The sequence below is a fragment of the Marmota flaviventris genome, chromosome 17 (genome assembly GCF_047511675.1).
Source record: "Marmota flaviventris isolate mMarFla1 chromosome 17, mMarFla1.hap1, whole genome shotgun sequence".
In the NCBI taxonomy this organism is placed as follows: Eukaryota; Metazoa; Chordata; class Mammalia; order Rodentia; family Sciuridae; genus Marmota; species Marmota flaviventris.
The window spans coordinates 62,932,749-62,947,010 of record NC_092514.1 but is presented as its reverse complement, the minus strand read 5'-3'; the positions used below and the strand labels follow the sequence as shown (position 1 = coordinate 62,947,010).

Below are 14,262 nucleotides of genomic sequence, written 5' to 3'. Positions count from 1 at the left end.
CCAGCACCCAAAAGAGCTGGGGCAGTTCACAGGTATTGAGTCAGGTCAAACCACTTTCCCATCCTGCATTAGGATCCCTGCCAATCTTCAGGGCTTCAGCCTGCCAGGAAACATACAGGATGATTACAACCATGAGAATGAGACATAACCTAAAAGTCCAAAGGGCAAGTTATGTATGTCCAGACAACAGAATCCCACAGTCCAGAGAAACGTTGAATGGAAATACATGGATTACAAATCAACGAAAGAAACATGAAACCTCTATGTTAAGTTTTTTATAGGAAAAGAGAAAGGGAGGGAGAGGAGAGGCAATCTGGAAGGCTATTCTCCAAAATGTTTATAGTGATTGTTTCTTAGTGCTGAAATTTCATGCACAGGTTGAGTATCCCTTATTCAAAATACTTGGGACTGGAAGCATTTCAGATTTTTGGTTTTTCAGGATTTTGGAATATTTGCATATATTACATAATGAAATATCTTGGGGATGGGACCCAAGTCTAAATGCAAAATACATTTGTGTTTCATAAATTTTTGGCAGTATTTTTAGAGAGCCTCTGTTTTGACTGCGACCCCTCACATGAGGTTATGTGTGGAATTTTCCACAGTGGCATTATGTCAGTGCTCAAAAAATTTCAGATTTTGGAGCATTTCAGATTTCACATATATATATGTATATATGTGTATATATATATATATTTTAGTTTTCGGCGGACACAACATCTTTGTTTGTATGTGGTGCTGAGGATGGAACCCAGGCCGCACACATGCCAGGCGAGCGCGCCACCGCTTGAGCCACATCCCCAGCCCATATATTATTTTTTGGATTAGGAATGTTCACCTTGCATTTTTGTGGAGGGGTGGGTAACTTTCTTCTATTGTTTGAATTGTATGTTGTAAGTAGGTATCATTTTCATAATCATATAAATGTATTCTTCTCTTGAAAACATTTATATGTATATTTTCTAGGCTTTTAAATTTTATTTCTTTATTTTTATCTTTTCACAGCCTCCCTCCAGTCGACTAACTGCAGCTCCATGGATGTTAAGCTGGGGGAGGGGAGAAGCACTAGTTCAACAGAGAAAGTGGCTCCTTCAGGGGGTAATAATGGAAAGTACAAATCCAGTCTGGCGACCCCAGGTCGGGGTAAACCTGTCTTACCTCTTAGCGTTTTGCAAAACTTAACAAAAAGGCCAAAGTTGTGGAGAAAGATGGAGGATAAAAAAGATGCTTCCCAAATAAAATTTTAAAATGAATAACAAAGGGGAAAAGTACGTGCAGCAAATATGGCAAGAAGGTCACAAAAACCAATGAGAAAGACACAGAGACCATGATCATTCAAGATGTTAAGACCCTAAAAGACAAATGAGGAAGGTCATAATCAGACAGTTCAAGAGGAAGAACTAACTGTTCACAACAAACCTTTGGAGAATGTTTACAAGCAGTTTAGACACTGTAATTTTTGTCTGGATCAAACCATTGGCCACACACGTGTGTGTTCAGTTTGGGAAAATGTATAGAGCTGAACACTTGTGGTGTGTCTGTTTTTCAGTATTTGTATTATATACCACAAATTAAAATGTCATTATTTACTTATTTTGTGATGCTGGGGACCAAATTCAGGGCCTGGTGCATGCTAGACAAACACATTACCACTGAGCTACATCCTGAGTCCCTAAGAATTGAAAATTTAAAAGCAAGGATAAACACCCAACAGGAATGCATAGGTAGATAGAAGTATTGCAAAGTTCTGTCTTGGGTTAAGCAGTAAGTTCACAAATGTTTGTTGACATCAATAGTATATTATGTATAATGATTGTAAATAATTAATATTTTTGGAGGACCATGCAGGAAACTGCATGTCCATCCCTGGACTGCTGCCCCTGCTCTCTCACTACGTGATCCTCCCGGTTGAGACTCTCTGGCTGAAGCTCCTTTTCTGTGATTGAATGATCACACTAATTCCTTCTTTTCACAGATAAAGGAGCAAGAGGCTGTATTGGGTGGGCCGTTGGTGGAGAAGGGGGCAGGCGGCGGACTGCAGCCATACAGCCCCCTTTTGCTGGTGTGGGCCTTGAGTGCATCTTCGGGGAAACCCCTCTGAGGTGTTTAAGCCTGCAAAAGGCTTAAAAACAACTGAGGGACTGTAAAGAAGAGGGTCCCCTCCCAGAGTGGCTCTGAGGCGCTACATGGAGTCACGTGCTGCATACTTGGACCAATTCCAGGATGGTTTTAGGGGCAGGACGGAGGCGTGGCTGCGGTCACGTGACTGGAGAGCAAGGCATGACAGATCTCCTTTATGCAACGCATTAAATAAGGGACTTGGAGAAAGAAAGTAGAATTGGGGGACCTCATGCCAACCTGAAAGGAGACATCAGGTCAGGAGAACATCCTGTGACTTGCTACTCCCTGACGCTTTAACCACAGCAACTTCTGAGTTAAAGTACCCGTTTTTGTTCCTCACAGCCTCAACCACAGCAGCCCTTCCTTAGTTTTACCCTTACCCCTAGCAAAGGCTGGCGCCTCCAAAGCAGACCCCTACCCAAAGTGCTTCCTCTTTCCAATGGCCAAGTCAAAACTACCAGCTGAGAGCGGGGCGCTGTGGCTCATGCCTGTAATCCCAGTGGCTTGGGAGGCTGAGACAGGAGGATTGCGAGTTCAAAGCCTCAGCAATAGCGAGGCACTAAGCAACTCAGTGAGACCCTGTCTCTAAAATACAACATAGGGCTGGGGATGAGGCTTGGTGGTCGAGTGAGTTCAATCCCTGGTACCAAAAACAGACAAACAAAAACTATCAGGTGAGACCACTCCTCTTAAACAGGAAGTGAAATGATGCACTTGTGATTGGCTTATTACGTCCAAAGCTTAAAGAAAGAGCTTGATTGGTCCACATAAGCAGCCCTCATTAACACAGACCCTGCCAATCTGCTGAGCCAGTAGATAAAACAATAAGCAGTGAACCACAGCTCCCCACCAGTCCATCACTAAAGGAAACAAACCATAGTCAGAGTGTACTGTGAGGCTAAGCTATGATGTTTGGAGAGTTAGGTATATTAAATATATATATATTTTTAAATATATATATTTAAAACTGGGGATTGACCCAAGGGTGCTTAACCACTAAACTACATTCCAGCCCTTTTTAAAAATTTTTATGTTGGATAGGGTCTTACTTAGGTCCTTGCTAAATTGCTGAGACTGGTTTTGAACCTGTGATCCTCCTACCTCAGCCTCCCAAGCCACTGGGATTACAGGCGGTCTTTTTAAATACATTGTGACTTACATTTTCAATTTACAATGGATTTCTTAGAATAAAACCCCATCATAACTTGAAAAGCATCTATATCTTTACATCAATCTTGGAAATATTGTGAGAAGTAAAAAAATGGTAAATTGCTTTAGTTTTTTTTTTTTTCTTTTGTTTCAGTTTTTGATTGCTGGTGATTTAAAACATTTTGTGTAGGCTTATGGGACATTGTATTTGTTCTTCCTGAATTCTGTTCATAATCTTTATATTGTTACCTATTTGGATATAGGTGCCTAAAAATTACTGGAGGTTTCTCATTAGTTTATATGAGCTAGTTGCCATGTAAATTATAGATTTCTTTCCCCTGTTTGACGTCCTTTTAAAATTTTATTTGGACCCTCTTTGGTCACTAATGACAGTTCTCCTACTAAGGGTAACCAATCTTCTATGAATAACACAGATCAGTTTTGTTGGATTTATGGTATTTTATACAGATGGGGGTCATATACTATGAATTGGCATCTGGCTCAATGTATTTGGGAGCTTCATCCATTCTGTCATAGGTGTTTATAAATTATTCATTCTCATTGTTCTATGGTATGATATTCAATTGTGTGAAGATCCCATAATTCATCTGTTCTACTCTTGATGGCCATTTGAGTAGTTTTCAGTTTGGGGCTAAGTTTTAGTATTGCCTATTAAGAGTAATGCTGCGCACAACTCACAGTAGCTAAACTGTGGAACCAACCTAGATGCCCTTCAGTAATGAAGGGATAAAGAAAGTGTGATATACACACACAATGGATTATTACTCAGCATTAAAAGAGAATAAAATCATGGCATTTGCAGGTAAATGGAAGGAGTTGGAGAATATAATGCTAAGTGAAGTTAGTCAATCCCAAAAAACCATATGCTGAATGTTTTCTCTGATATAAGGAGGCTGTACTCAGATAGGGCAAAGGGGAGGGAGTGGGAGGGAGGGGGCAAGGGGATTAAAAAAAGATGGTGGAATGAGATGGACATCACTACCCTAAGTACATGTGTGAAGAAGACACGAATGGTGTGAATATACTTTGTATACAAGCAGGAGGATCACAAGGATGAGGCCAGTCTCAACAACTTAGTGAGGCCCTTAACAAAATAGGAAGAACTGGGGATGTGGCTTAGTGGTAAAGTACCTTTGGGTTCAATCCCCAGTGCCCCTATAAAAACAAAAAACAAAAAAGGAAAAAAAAGCCAAACTGTTTTTTGATTTTTTTTGGGGGGGGGGGGGGCGGTATACTGGGAATTGAACCCAGCAGTCCTTCCCCAGTCCTAATTTTAATTTTTTTTTAAATTTTGAGATAGGATCTCACTAAATTATTGAGGGTCTTACAAGTTACTGAGGCTGACTTTGAACTTTTCATCCTCCTATCCCAGCTGAGTTTGAGACCTTGTCTCAAAACAAACAATAAAAAGGGCTGGTAATGTAGCTCAGTGGTAAAGTGCCCCGTGCACAATCCCAGTACAAAAAGGAAAAAAAATATATATCCAAAATATCTCTTGGGTGTTTTATTTTTGCAAGGGGAGGCGAGATACTGGGGATTGAACCCAGGGGCACTTAACCTCTAAGCCACATCCTCAGCCCTTTTTAAATTTTATTTAGAGACAGGGTCTCGCCAAGTTGCTTAGGGCCTCACTAAATTACTGAGGCTGGCCTTGAACTTGCAATTCTCCTGCTTCAGCCTCCGGAGCTGCTGGGATTACAGGTGTGCGACACGACGCCTGGTTTGGGTGTGATTTTGGTATTAGGTTATGTAGGAGAATATTTTTAGCTGATACATGGTTAAATAGGTATGAAATGTCATGTGTACAACTAACTTTCAGAGTTTTATTAGATATCTACCCTTACACACACACACACACACACACACACACAAATATTAAGGTAAATGTGGCAAAATGTTAACAGTTGTGCTTCTGGGTGAAGACTATCCTGTTGCTTGGATTTTTTTTTTAACCTTTTACAACGAAAGAGTATTGTCTCATATATAATCCTCTGGGATTGTTTTCCTGGCCTGATGTCATATCTTTAAGAGTCGCTCAAGTTGGTGCATGCAGCTGAGGTTCACTCTTCGACTCCTGCATTGCATTTCATCAGGTGTCTATAATTTATGTGTCCGAATTTCTTTTGATGTACATTCTTCATTTTGGCTTTGTTCTGCTATTACAAACAGGGCTTCAAAGCTATTCCCAAACCACCAATGCTCCTCGAGTCCTTCAGAAATGAGGTTGAGCACCTCGGGTCATACCAACACTCGGTACTCAGGGACCAGAGTGACAGCAGAGCCGTTTCCTGTCAGGCGGTTCCTCCCGGCCAGGCTGGTCTGACTTGTTCTCTTTGCTGTCTGACAGATTCCTGTTTCCAGCTCTGAGATTTAGAGCCCACCTATGGCTTCTCTTTGAGGGAACTTAAAATCGCACCTAAAAATGAAATCGGTGAACATTTGACTCATTTCTTGTAGATTTTGGAGGATTGGCTCTCACAAGACAAGGTGCAGCAGGAGGGCAGGAACCGGGCCTGGCTAATTCACGTGGCACCCTCAGCACCAAACACCATGCCTGGCAGGTTGTCAGTGGTCAGGGAGAAAACAGGACCAAGGAAAAGAGTCCACTAACGGACGAGCACAGTGGCGCCAGGGCTGGGCATGTGCCTTGGTTGAACTGTGTGCATTTCATTTTATAAGATCGCCCTGTCGTCATGGGACCTTTCTTGGACTTATTTCATGCTCTGACATTAGTCATCTATTTGCCACTTAGGCTATCACTTAAATTCTCCATCGTGTAGTTTCCAGTTTGTTTTGCTGCTATGAATAGCACTTTTATGAACATATTTTTCCTCTTTCAGATTAATGCCTTATAAATTCTCTAAAGTGGAATTATGAATTCAAAGGATATAAAATCTCGCAAATCGGTTATATATTGCCCAAGAGATTGAATCTTGAAAACTGAACTAATTTACAGTGCCCTAGTTATATCTACTGATTTCCAAACAGTTCTGCTAAGATTAGTTTTTCTGTTTTTACTATTTTTTTTGGGGGGGGGGCGGGGGTGGTTACTGGGAATTGAACTTGGGTACTCAACCACTGAGCCACATCCTCAGCCCTATTTTGTATTTTATTTAGAGACAAAGTCTTACTGAGTTGCTTAGAGCCTTGCTTTTGCTGAGGCTGGCTTTAAACTCACAATCCTCTGCCCCAGCCTCCCGAGCCGCTGGGATTACAGGCATTCGCCACCGCACCCATCTGTTCTTACTAGTTTAAGTATTTAAGTATTTAATTTCTTGGGATCTTTGCACCTTCTATGCAACAATTTGACAGCTGAATTTCCTCAAGTGTGATCAGCTGTAACTTGAAATTAAATTTTCTTTTTTCGGTGCTGGGGATGAACCGAGAGCCTCACACAAACATTAAGTTCAAGTTGCAAAACTGAACCACACCACTCCTCAAGTTTTCTAATTGTAGACCAGTTGTCTCAATAATATTTAAAAGTAAAGATTTCTCTTTCCCTATATGTGTAATATGAATTGTAATGCATTCTGCTGTCATATAAAGATAAAAAATTAATTTAAAAAAAGAAAAAAAATATATTTCTTTTTCCATTAGACTGTTGTTTTAGTATATAGCACATTGAGTTTTTATATCAGTTTAAATCTACTTCTGGAATTTCTTCTAGTCCATTGGACTTTCTACTGTTTATTTTAACTCAATGCCATATGTTTTCCATGATTGGGACACCATCTAAAACTTGAAAGGTCAACTCTCCTCATTGCCTTTCTATTTAAAAACAACAACAAAAAAAAAAAACTAAAAAAACAAAACAAAACAAAAAAACTTATTTGGAACTCTTGTCTGCTTTATTTATTTATTTCATGCCAAGGGTACTGAACCTGTGGTGTAGGGATTAAAAGGTCCTGTCCTGCCCAGGGTCTGGGGATGTAGCTCAGGGGTGGAGCATAGTATGCCAGAGGCCCTGGGTTTGATCCCAGGCACTCCCCACCAAAAAAAAAAAAAAAAAAAAAAAAAGAACCCAAACCAAAGCCCCTGCTCAGGCAGTGTTTTTAATTCAGAAAGGGAGGAAGTGGCCTCACCAGGGAGGAGCTTGAGGAGCTCAGGAGAGAAAGGCTCCTTCCAGCTGAGGGCAACTGGGCATCCTCCAGTGTGACTGCTCAGGTGTGAGCCAGGTGAGGCCTCTGTAAGGGAAGGCCAGGGTGCAGAGACAGACCTGTGGGAAGCTGGTGTTTCTGGAAGGGGAAAAAATAGGCACAGAGGCTTCACTGGACAGCACATGGGGCACTGTGGGTAACTAACAGCAAGTAGCTCAGTTAAGACTCATGCAAGGGGTTGAAAAGAAAGGAAGGATCTGCCGGGCGTGGTGGTGCACACCTGTCATCCCAGCAGCTCAGGAGGCTGATGCAGGAGGATCGTGAGTTCAAAGCCAGCCTCAGCAAAGGTGAGGCACAAAGCAACTCAGTGAGACCCTGTCTCTAAATAAAATACAAAATAGGGCTGGGGGTGAGGCTTGGTGGTCAAGTGCCCCTGAATTCAATCCATGACAACCCCCCCCCCAAAAAAAAAGGAAAAAAAGGGCTGTGGATATGGCACAGTGGTTAAGCACTTGGTACAAAAAAAAAAAAAAAGGTGGGTTTGGGGGGCAGAAGCCTGGCTGAGAAAGGCTTTGAATTCATTCAACAAGTTTAAAACTTATAAAGCTGCCTTTTAGGATCATGAACTAGGCAGCAATGGCAGCTCTGGACTGAAGATGGAGAGGAAGCTGGAGGGAGAAACCATGGATGCAAACGGCATCACAAGAACTAGAGGACACAAAACCATCAGCTGGGTGCAGGGGCACACACCTGTTATCCAGCTACTTGGGAGGCTGAGGCAGGAGGATCTCAAGTTTGAGACCAGCCTTCACAACTTAGTGAGGCCCTAAGTAACTCAGTGAGACCCTGTCTCTAAATAAAATACAAAATAGGGCTGGGGATGTGGCTCAGTGGTTAAGCACCCCTGAATTCATTCCCCACTACCAAAAAATAAAAATAAATAAAAATAAAAAGGACTGGGGATGTAGATCAGTGGAAGAGCACCCCTGGGTCCAACACCCAGTACTGCCCCCCAAATTAGTTACTTAGGACTTTGTACATTGAGTACTGTGTTTGGTCGTATTTGAGTCCCTCTATATTTATAGTATCTCTTCTTAATAATAATAAAAATGGCAATAATTTAATATTATTTCCTAAGAAATGATTCTGTGCCTAGTATTGTACTGGCTACATCTTTCAGACATACTTATCTCATTTGTATGTAATTCTCACAGGAACCCTACAAGGGGAACATTATTATTCCCATAAGTGTCCTAAATGAAGACACTTGAGCCTCTACCTGAGGTCCCACAGCTGATGAGTGGCATTAATCTTGGTCCCTTGAATCCTGCCCCCATTTATGGAGGGGAACACGCCAGCCACACCCCCACTCCTGCCTCAATCTACAGGAAAGAGGACCCATCAGTGATAGCCACTTCACACTATCCTCCCAACACCTTGGGGACAACAGGGAAGCCTGGGGAACTCTGTTTCCTTTATTTCCCTGTAGAAGGACCCAGCCCTCCATAGATGCATTTCACCACTTCTTTTTGAGATGAGCCCCGAGAAAAGAGCCCTCAGTCCCATTCTGGGATTTGTCACTGTGGGTGATGTCTGTGTGTTTGTCTTCCTTCAATTCAGGGGAACACAAGAGGTAATGACCAGGACCCCTGAGTGTCCTCAGGATCCTAGAATCCTGAAGGAAAGGTCAGTGGTAGCCAGGGAGAAGGGAGAGGAGGGCCTGCAGGCCTGAGGGCAAAGGCCTGGTGGTGCAGGAGGAGGGCCAGGCAGGACAGGGCAGAGGGTGCCGAAGGGAGCAAAGGCACAGGGGCTGAGGTTTCAGCTTCTTCTGCAACAATGCAGGAGAACAGAATGCGCACTCAGAGGGCTACAGGGGGGAAGGGGCAGGGCTGGGGTGGGCAGAAAGTGTGGACCCAGCAGAACGAGTGGGAGGGTCTGTGCTAGAAGCATGCAGCGCCAAGGGCCTGGGAGAAGGGACAGAGTTCCCAGGAGAGGAGGAAGGGCAGGAATGAACCAGAGCTGGACCAACTCCATCTGTTTCCTAAGAGGCTGTGGCAGGCTGACCCCGGGATTGGCCTGGGCAGCAGATGCCACCTTACAGCCTTCTACTGGCCTGCTGTTTACTGACCCATCCCCTAGCTGATGAGCACCTAGGATTTGCAGTGCCCAGGTTGGGTTCCAAGAGCTGTGTCACCACTCCAGTGGCCCACCCCAACCAGACTTATAGGACCTAATCCTGGGAAAGGGGTCCTCCCATCCCATGCAGGACTAAACAGGAAGACACACTTCCTGTCAGCAATGCCTGGCCCTTCAAGTCCAGGGACCCCCACTGGAGCTGCAGGGGTTGGTAGGCTCAAAGGAGGCACCCATAGGCCTTGACCATCTGTCAGCACTGCGCAGTCTCAGTAAACACACTGAACGAATGAATGAGCTTGTGACCCTCTGACTTCAGGGAAGCTGGGGTGCCAGGCTAGGGAACCTTGAGTCCCTCACTCTGTACTTGTTTATTGACATCTCCTTGGAAGGGGCACTACAGTGACCCTGAGCATACTGAGGGGGGCAAGATCCCTGAGTCCTTGGCCCACTGAGACATGGGGGAGCAAAATGCCCAAACAGTTGCCCTGTAACTCAGGGCTGCTCACTCCACCCTCCTCCTCAGGATCCCTCTCAGAAGGACACAGGAGAGGGTGTCCTAGAGGACTTGGAGCTACAGAGAAAATTTCCAGCCTTCCTTAACATATGCCCCGGGGCTTCATCTGACCTGGTATTAAAGGGTTCAGCCTCTCTGGCCTCACCTGCATTGGAATCCCATTTTTCCCACTTTCTAATGGTGTGGTCATGAGCAAAGTCACTGCTCAACTCTTGACTCTCAGGGCATAAAGGGCAAGAGACGCTCATGGGGCTGTGAGAGGTGAGGAGCAGCTGCTGGAAAGCACTAGGCCCATCTGGGCCTCCACTGCTGTGGTCATACCTCCATTTTTTTTTTTTTTTTTTTTTTGGTATTGGGGATTGAACTCAGGGGTACTAGACCACTGAGTCATATCCCAGCCCTATTGTGTATTTTATTTAGAGACAGGGTCTTACTGAGTTGCTTAGTGTCTTGCCATTGCTGAGGCTGGCTTTGAACTTGAGATCCTCCTGTCTCAGCCTCCTGAGCTGCTGGGATTACAGGCGTGCGCCACTGTGCCTAACCCCAGCCCTTTTTTGTATTTCATTTAAAGAGAGGGTCTCACTGAGTTGCTTAGGGCCTAAGTTGCTGAGTCTGGCTTTGAACTTGTGATCCTCCTGCCTCTGCCTCCCGAGTCACTGGGACTACAGGCATGTGCTATGGTGCCCGGCCTCATCTCTCCTTTTTAATGCATAAATCAATGGTGGATTCAAATGAAGACTCTCCTGGGAAGTTCACAGCATTCTCATCTCATCTGACCAAGTCACGGGATCATGTGGGATCAGAGAGCCAAGACTTCTCTGGTCTGAGCAAATGGACACCCAAACCCAGGCTTCCTCCTCTCACACCTGTATCCAGGGGAGAGCAGGGATCCATTGCAAGCACAGTGGGATGGGGCACCCCAGGCCCTGGCAGCTCACCGAGGGCCAGCAGCTGCAGCAAGTAAAAGTGAGTTTTTCGGGGAAAGAAGAAGGCTCTGAACTCTGATTCCTGGGGGGAGCCAGCTGGAGGTGCGGGGAGCTTTTCTGGCTGGCTCTGGCGGCAGCTGCAAGTACCAGAGGCTTGCTACCCGATTACTCTTAGAAGTAACTTGCCCTCACTGTCCTTTGGACCAATGTCCTTCCTCATGGGAGGATTCCTCAAGGTCTTTTCATTTCACAACTAGGAGAGCAGATCCCCCTTTCCAATCCCTACCTCGTTCTTCTGCTCCAAAACTGCCAGCGCTTCCCCAGAGTTCCCACAGCCAGCCTGCAACTTGCTTCCCCATTTTGGCCTCCCAGGAACCTGGCCAGTTTCTTTCAGGAGCCCAGCAAGCTTCCACATTATCCCCAAGAGAGCCGGGGCCACCTTTCTGGTCTCCCCTCTGCTCCTCTCCCTGCTCTGCAAAGCCTGGCCCACCCAACTTCTCTCTAGAGATCCTCACTCCTTGAAGACAGCTCTTTCTCTCTCTGGCTCTAGCCATTAAGCACTCTTGCCCCAGCCTTTCACTTCCTAGTTGCATGACTCAAATAAACTATCAGATCCCTCTTAGCCTCCATTTCCTCCTCTGCAAAAAGGGTCTAACAATACCTATCTCCTTGGGTGTTTTCAGAATTAAATGAGAAATGGCACCCTGAGCCTTTTAGCATGGCTGTGAGCCATGAGCAGGCACCCACCAGTGGAATCCCACCTCCCCATCCTGATAAATGTTTTCCGTTTCATTCTCCCACAAGGGATGCATCTTACACTCTTCTCTCCCTCCCTCCCGAAGTCCCTGGCTCAGTGCTGAGCAAACTGAATGCTCCAAAAGTGCAGTAATACATCAATTAACTAAGAGGACACTTCCAGAAACAAGCTCTGTGGGGCACTCACAGGGGTGGAAAAGATGGCCCCTGTCATTGCACACCAAGAAGGCCCTGCAACCCCTTGGCCCCAAAAGGCTCCCTGTTGGTGGTCAGGAAACCGCCCACATAGCCCCTCCCTGGGGCGTTTTCACCACCACGCTGGACTGCCAAGCAAACCACCTCCCACAGCATTTCCTGGGGCTCCCAATGCTGGTGGATTTCTCCCAGGGCTCACCTGATTCATCAGGTGAGAGAGATGAGAGCTCTTCGGGAAGGAATTCAGCCAGGAAGCTCTGCACAGGCTTCCCAGAGGAGGGACAAATGGCAGTTGGCAGGGTGGGGTCAGAAGCACCCCAGGCAGAGGGGGGAGATGTGTACAGAGGCAACAAGAAAGTTAGGCCGCAACTTCATTCACTTCCTGCTCAACTGCTCCAGTGGGAATCCCCTCCCTCCCACCCATGTCCTCTCAGACCTGGGCTTCCTCTGGTGGAGTGATCCATGCAGCCCAACCTCTGAGGCTGTGGGTACTGTGGTCCAGGGGCACAGTTGTGGGGACAGCATGGAGGACCAGAAACCAGTCAGGAGGCAAGAGGACCCACTCCTGGCCTCCTTGTTCTCCCTGACTGGGCCCCTCAGCAGGCACCTCCAGCTCCCTCTGCCCAAAGCTCCCTGGGGGAAAAGGCCAAGTCAGCACTCTGGCCACCACTCTCCCAGGGCTTGGCTTTACCCAAGGGCTGGGGCTCTGGGAATGGCCATCCTCTTCCTCCTCCCTCCCACTGCTCCTTCACAGAGGAGTGAGGCTCAGGAAGGAGTGCAGGGAGGCCTGTGCTCTGTGTGCTTTGTGTTTGTCCAGCCTGCAACTCCAGGTTGGTCTGGAATTCAGGAGGGACTCTTCCTGGTGAGAATGTGGGTCGCCCTGGCCCACCTTTCCTTCTCCTGGGCAGATGTGAGTCTTGGATGCCCATGGCACACCAGGCCAGGCCAGAGGCTTCAGGCTTTCCAGGGGCTGTCTGGTCCTTGCACAGAACTGCATTCACTGCTCTGACTGTCCCCTTTCACTCACCCAACCCCGAATTAAATGGGAAGCAGGAGTTGGTCCCAGCACCCAGCGCCTTTCACTCCAGTCAGCCCCCAAGATGTGGATCTTTTCCTTTAACTCCCAGATTCTTGGCAATGGATCTGTCTATCCCCATATTTTGCTATCACCCTTGAAAAAGCAGCAGGAAGGCAAGGGTACCATTTGAGGGTTTGTTTGGTTGGTTTTCTGTTGGTCGAGTTTTGGCATCTTTAGCAGCTCTTTTGCCGTTCAAGATCTGTCCACTCTGGAGGGGCGCCTGCTTGGCCAGGGCCGCCCAAACAGCATCTCTCTCTCTCTCTCTCTCTCTCTCTCTCTCTCCCTCTCCCTCCCTCCCTCTCTCTCTCTCTCTCTCTCTCTCTCTCTCTCTCTCTCACACACACACACACACACACACTCACACACAGGCACCCAGTCTGTCGTTTCAACTTCATGGCATAAAACTGTCCCCACAGAGCTCGACCGGAGCGTGGGGATGCCGCATGCCACAAGCCGTCCTTGAAGACCAAGTGTGGACAAGAAAATATAAACAGCCCCCTCCCCGCCCGAGACGCGAGACGAGCAAAAGAACCCTTGAGCCCGGATGGTGCGGGACCCCAGTAGCGCACCAGTCCTGGGACAGAGCGAGGGACTCGCTGGGGACCGCTGGGCCGAGCCCCTGGTTCCCCGGGCGCGCAGGGCCGGCCGGGTGGTCCGGGAGGCCGGGCGGGGGTCCCGCAGCCCGCCTTCTCCCAGGCGGCGGCCCCGGCTCCCCTCCCCCGCCGCCCGCCACATCTGGTTCCACTCAGGTCCTCCCCCACCTCCAAGCGCGCTCCTCCTCCCCTCTCCTCCCCCGCTCGCAGAAGAGCCGAGACGATTTTTAAAAACCCAGTCACACACACAGGCACACGCACACACGCTTCTGGGGAAAAGAGGGGGGAAAGGAGGGAAAAGTCTGGAGAGGCCCGTTTCCCGCGCCCGGCCCCCAAAGTTGGCCAAGTTGGCAGCGCCTTACCCGGGAGGGCGGCGGCGGCGACGGCGGCGGCCCCGGGAGGGTTGAGGTGCAGGCCCCCCAGGAGCAGGACGCATCGCAGCAGGTGACGAGGCCAGCGTGCGGGGGGCTGAACGATGGGCCCCATCCCCGCGGCGCTCAGTGGACGCGGGACCGAGGGCGCAGGGGGCGGTGCGCGGTGGCAGCCCTGGCGATGGCTGAGGTGGCTGAGGGGCTCGCGTCCTCCTCCGGGTTGGGACGAAGTGATGCCTCCCCGGGAGGAGGAGGGAAGAGGCAGGCCGGGCGGAGGGAGGGCGGAGGGAGGAGCGCAGAACTCG

General features: G+C 47.5%; 1 protein-coding gene across 2 annotated transcripts in view; it reads right to left on the bottom strand.

Annotated features, from left to right (window-relative positions):
* Positions 1 to 14,173, bottom strand: part of Mrc2 (mannose receptor C-type 2) — a 55,045-nt gene extending 40,872 nt beyond the window's left edge. For both annotated transcript variants that reach the window (XM_071603286.1, XM_071603287.1), the window contains exon 1: positions 13,949 to 14,173. In XM_071603286.1, the coding sequence (XP_071459387.1) occupies positions 13,949 to 14,072 (124 nt within the window). In that variant the 5' untranslated portion in view covers positions 14,073 to 14,173. The remainder of the gene's footprint in view (positions 1 to 13,948) is intronic.
* Positions 14,174 to 14,262: the final 89 nt, after the last annotated feature.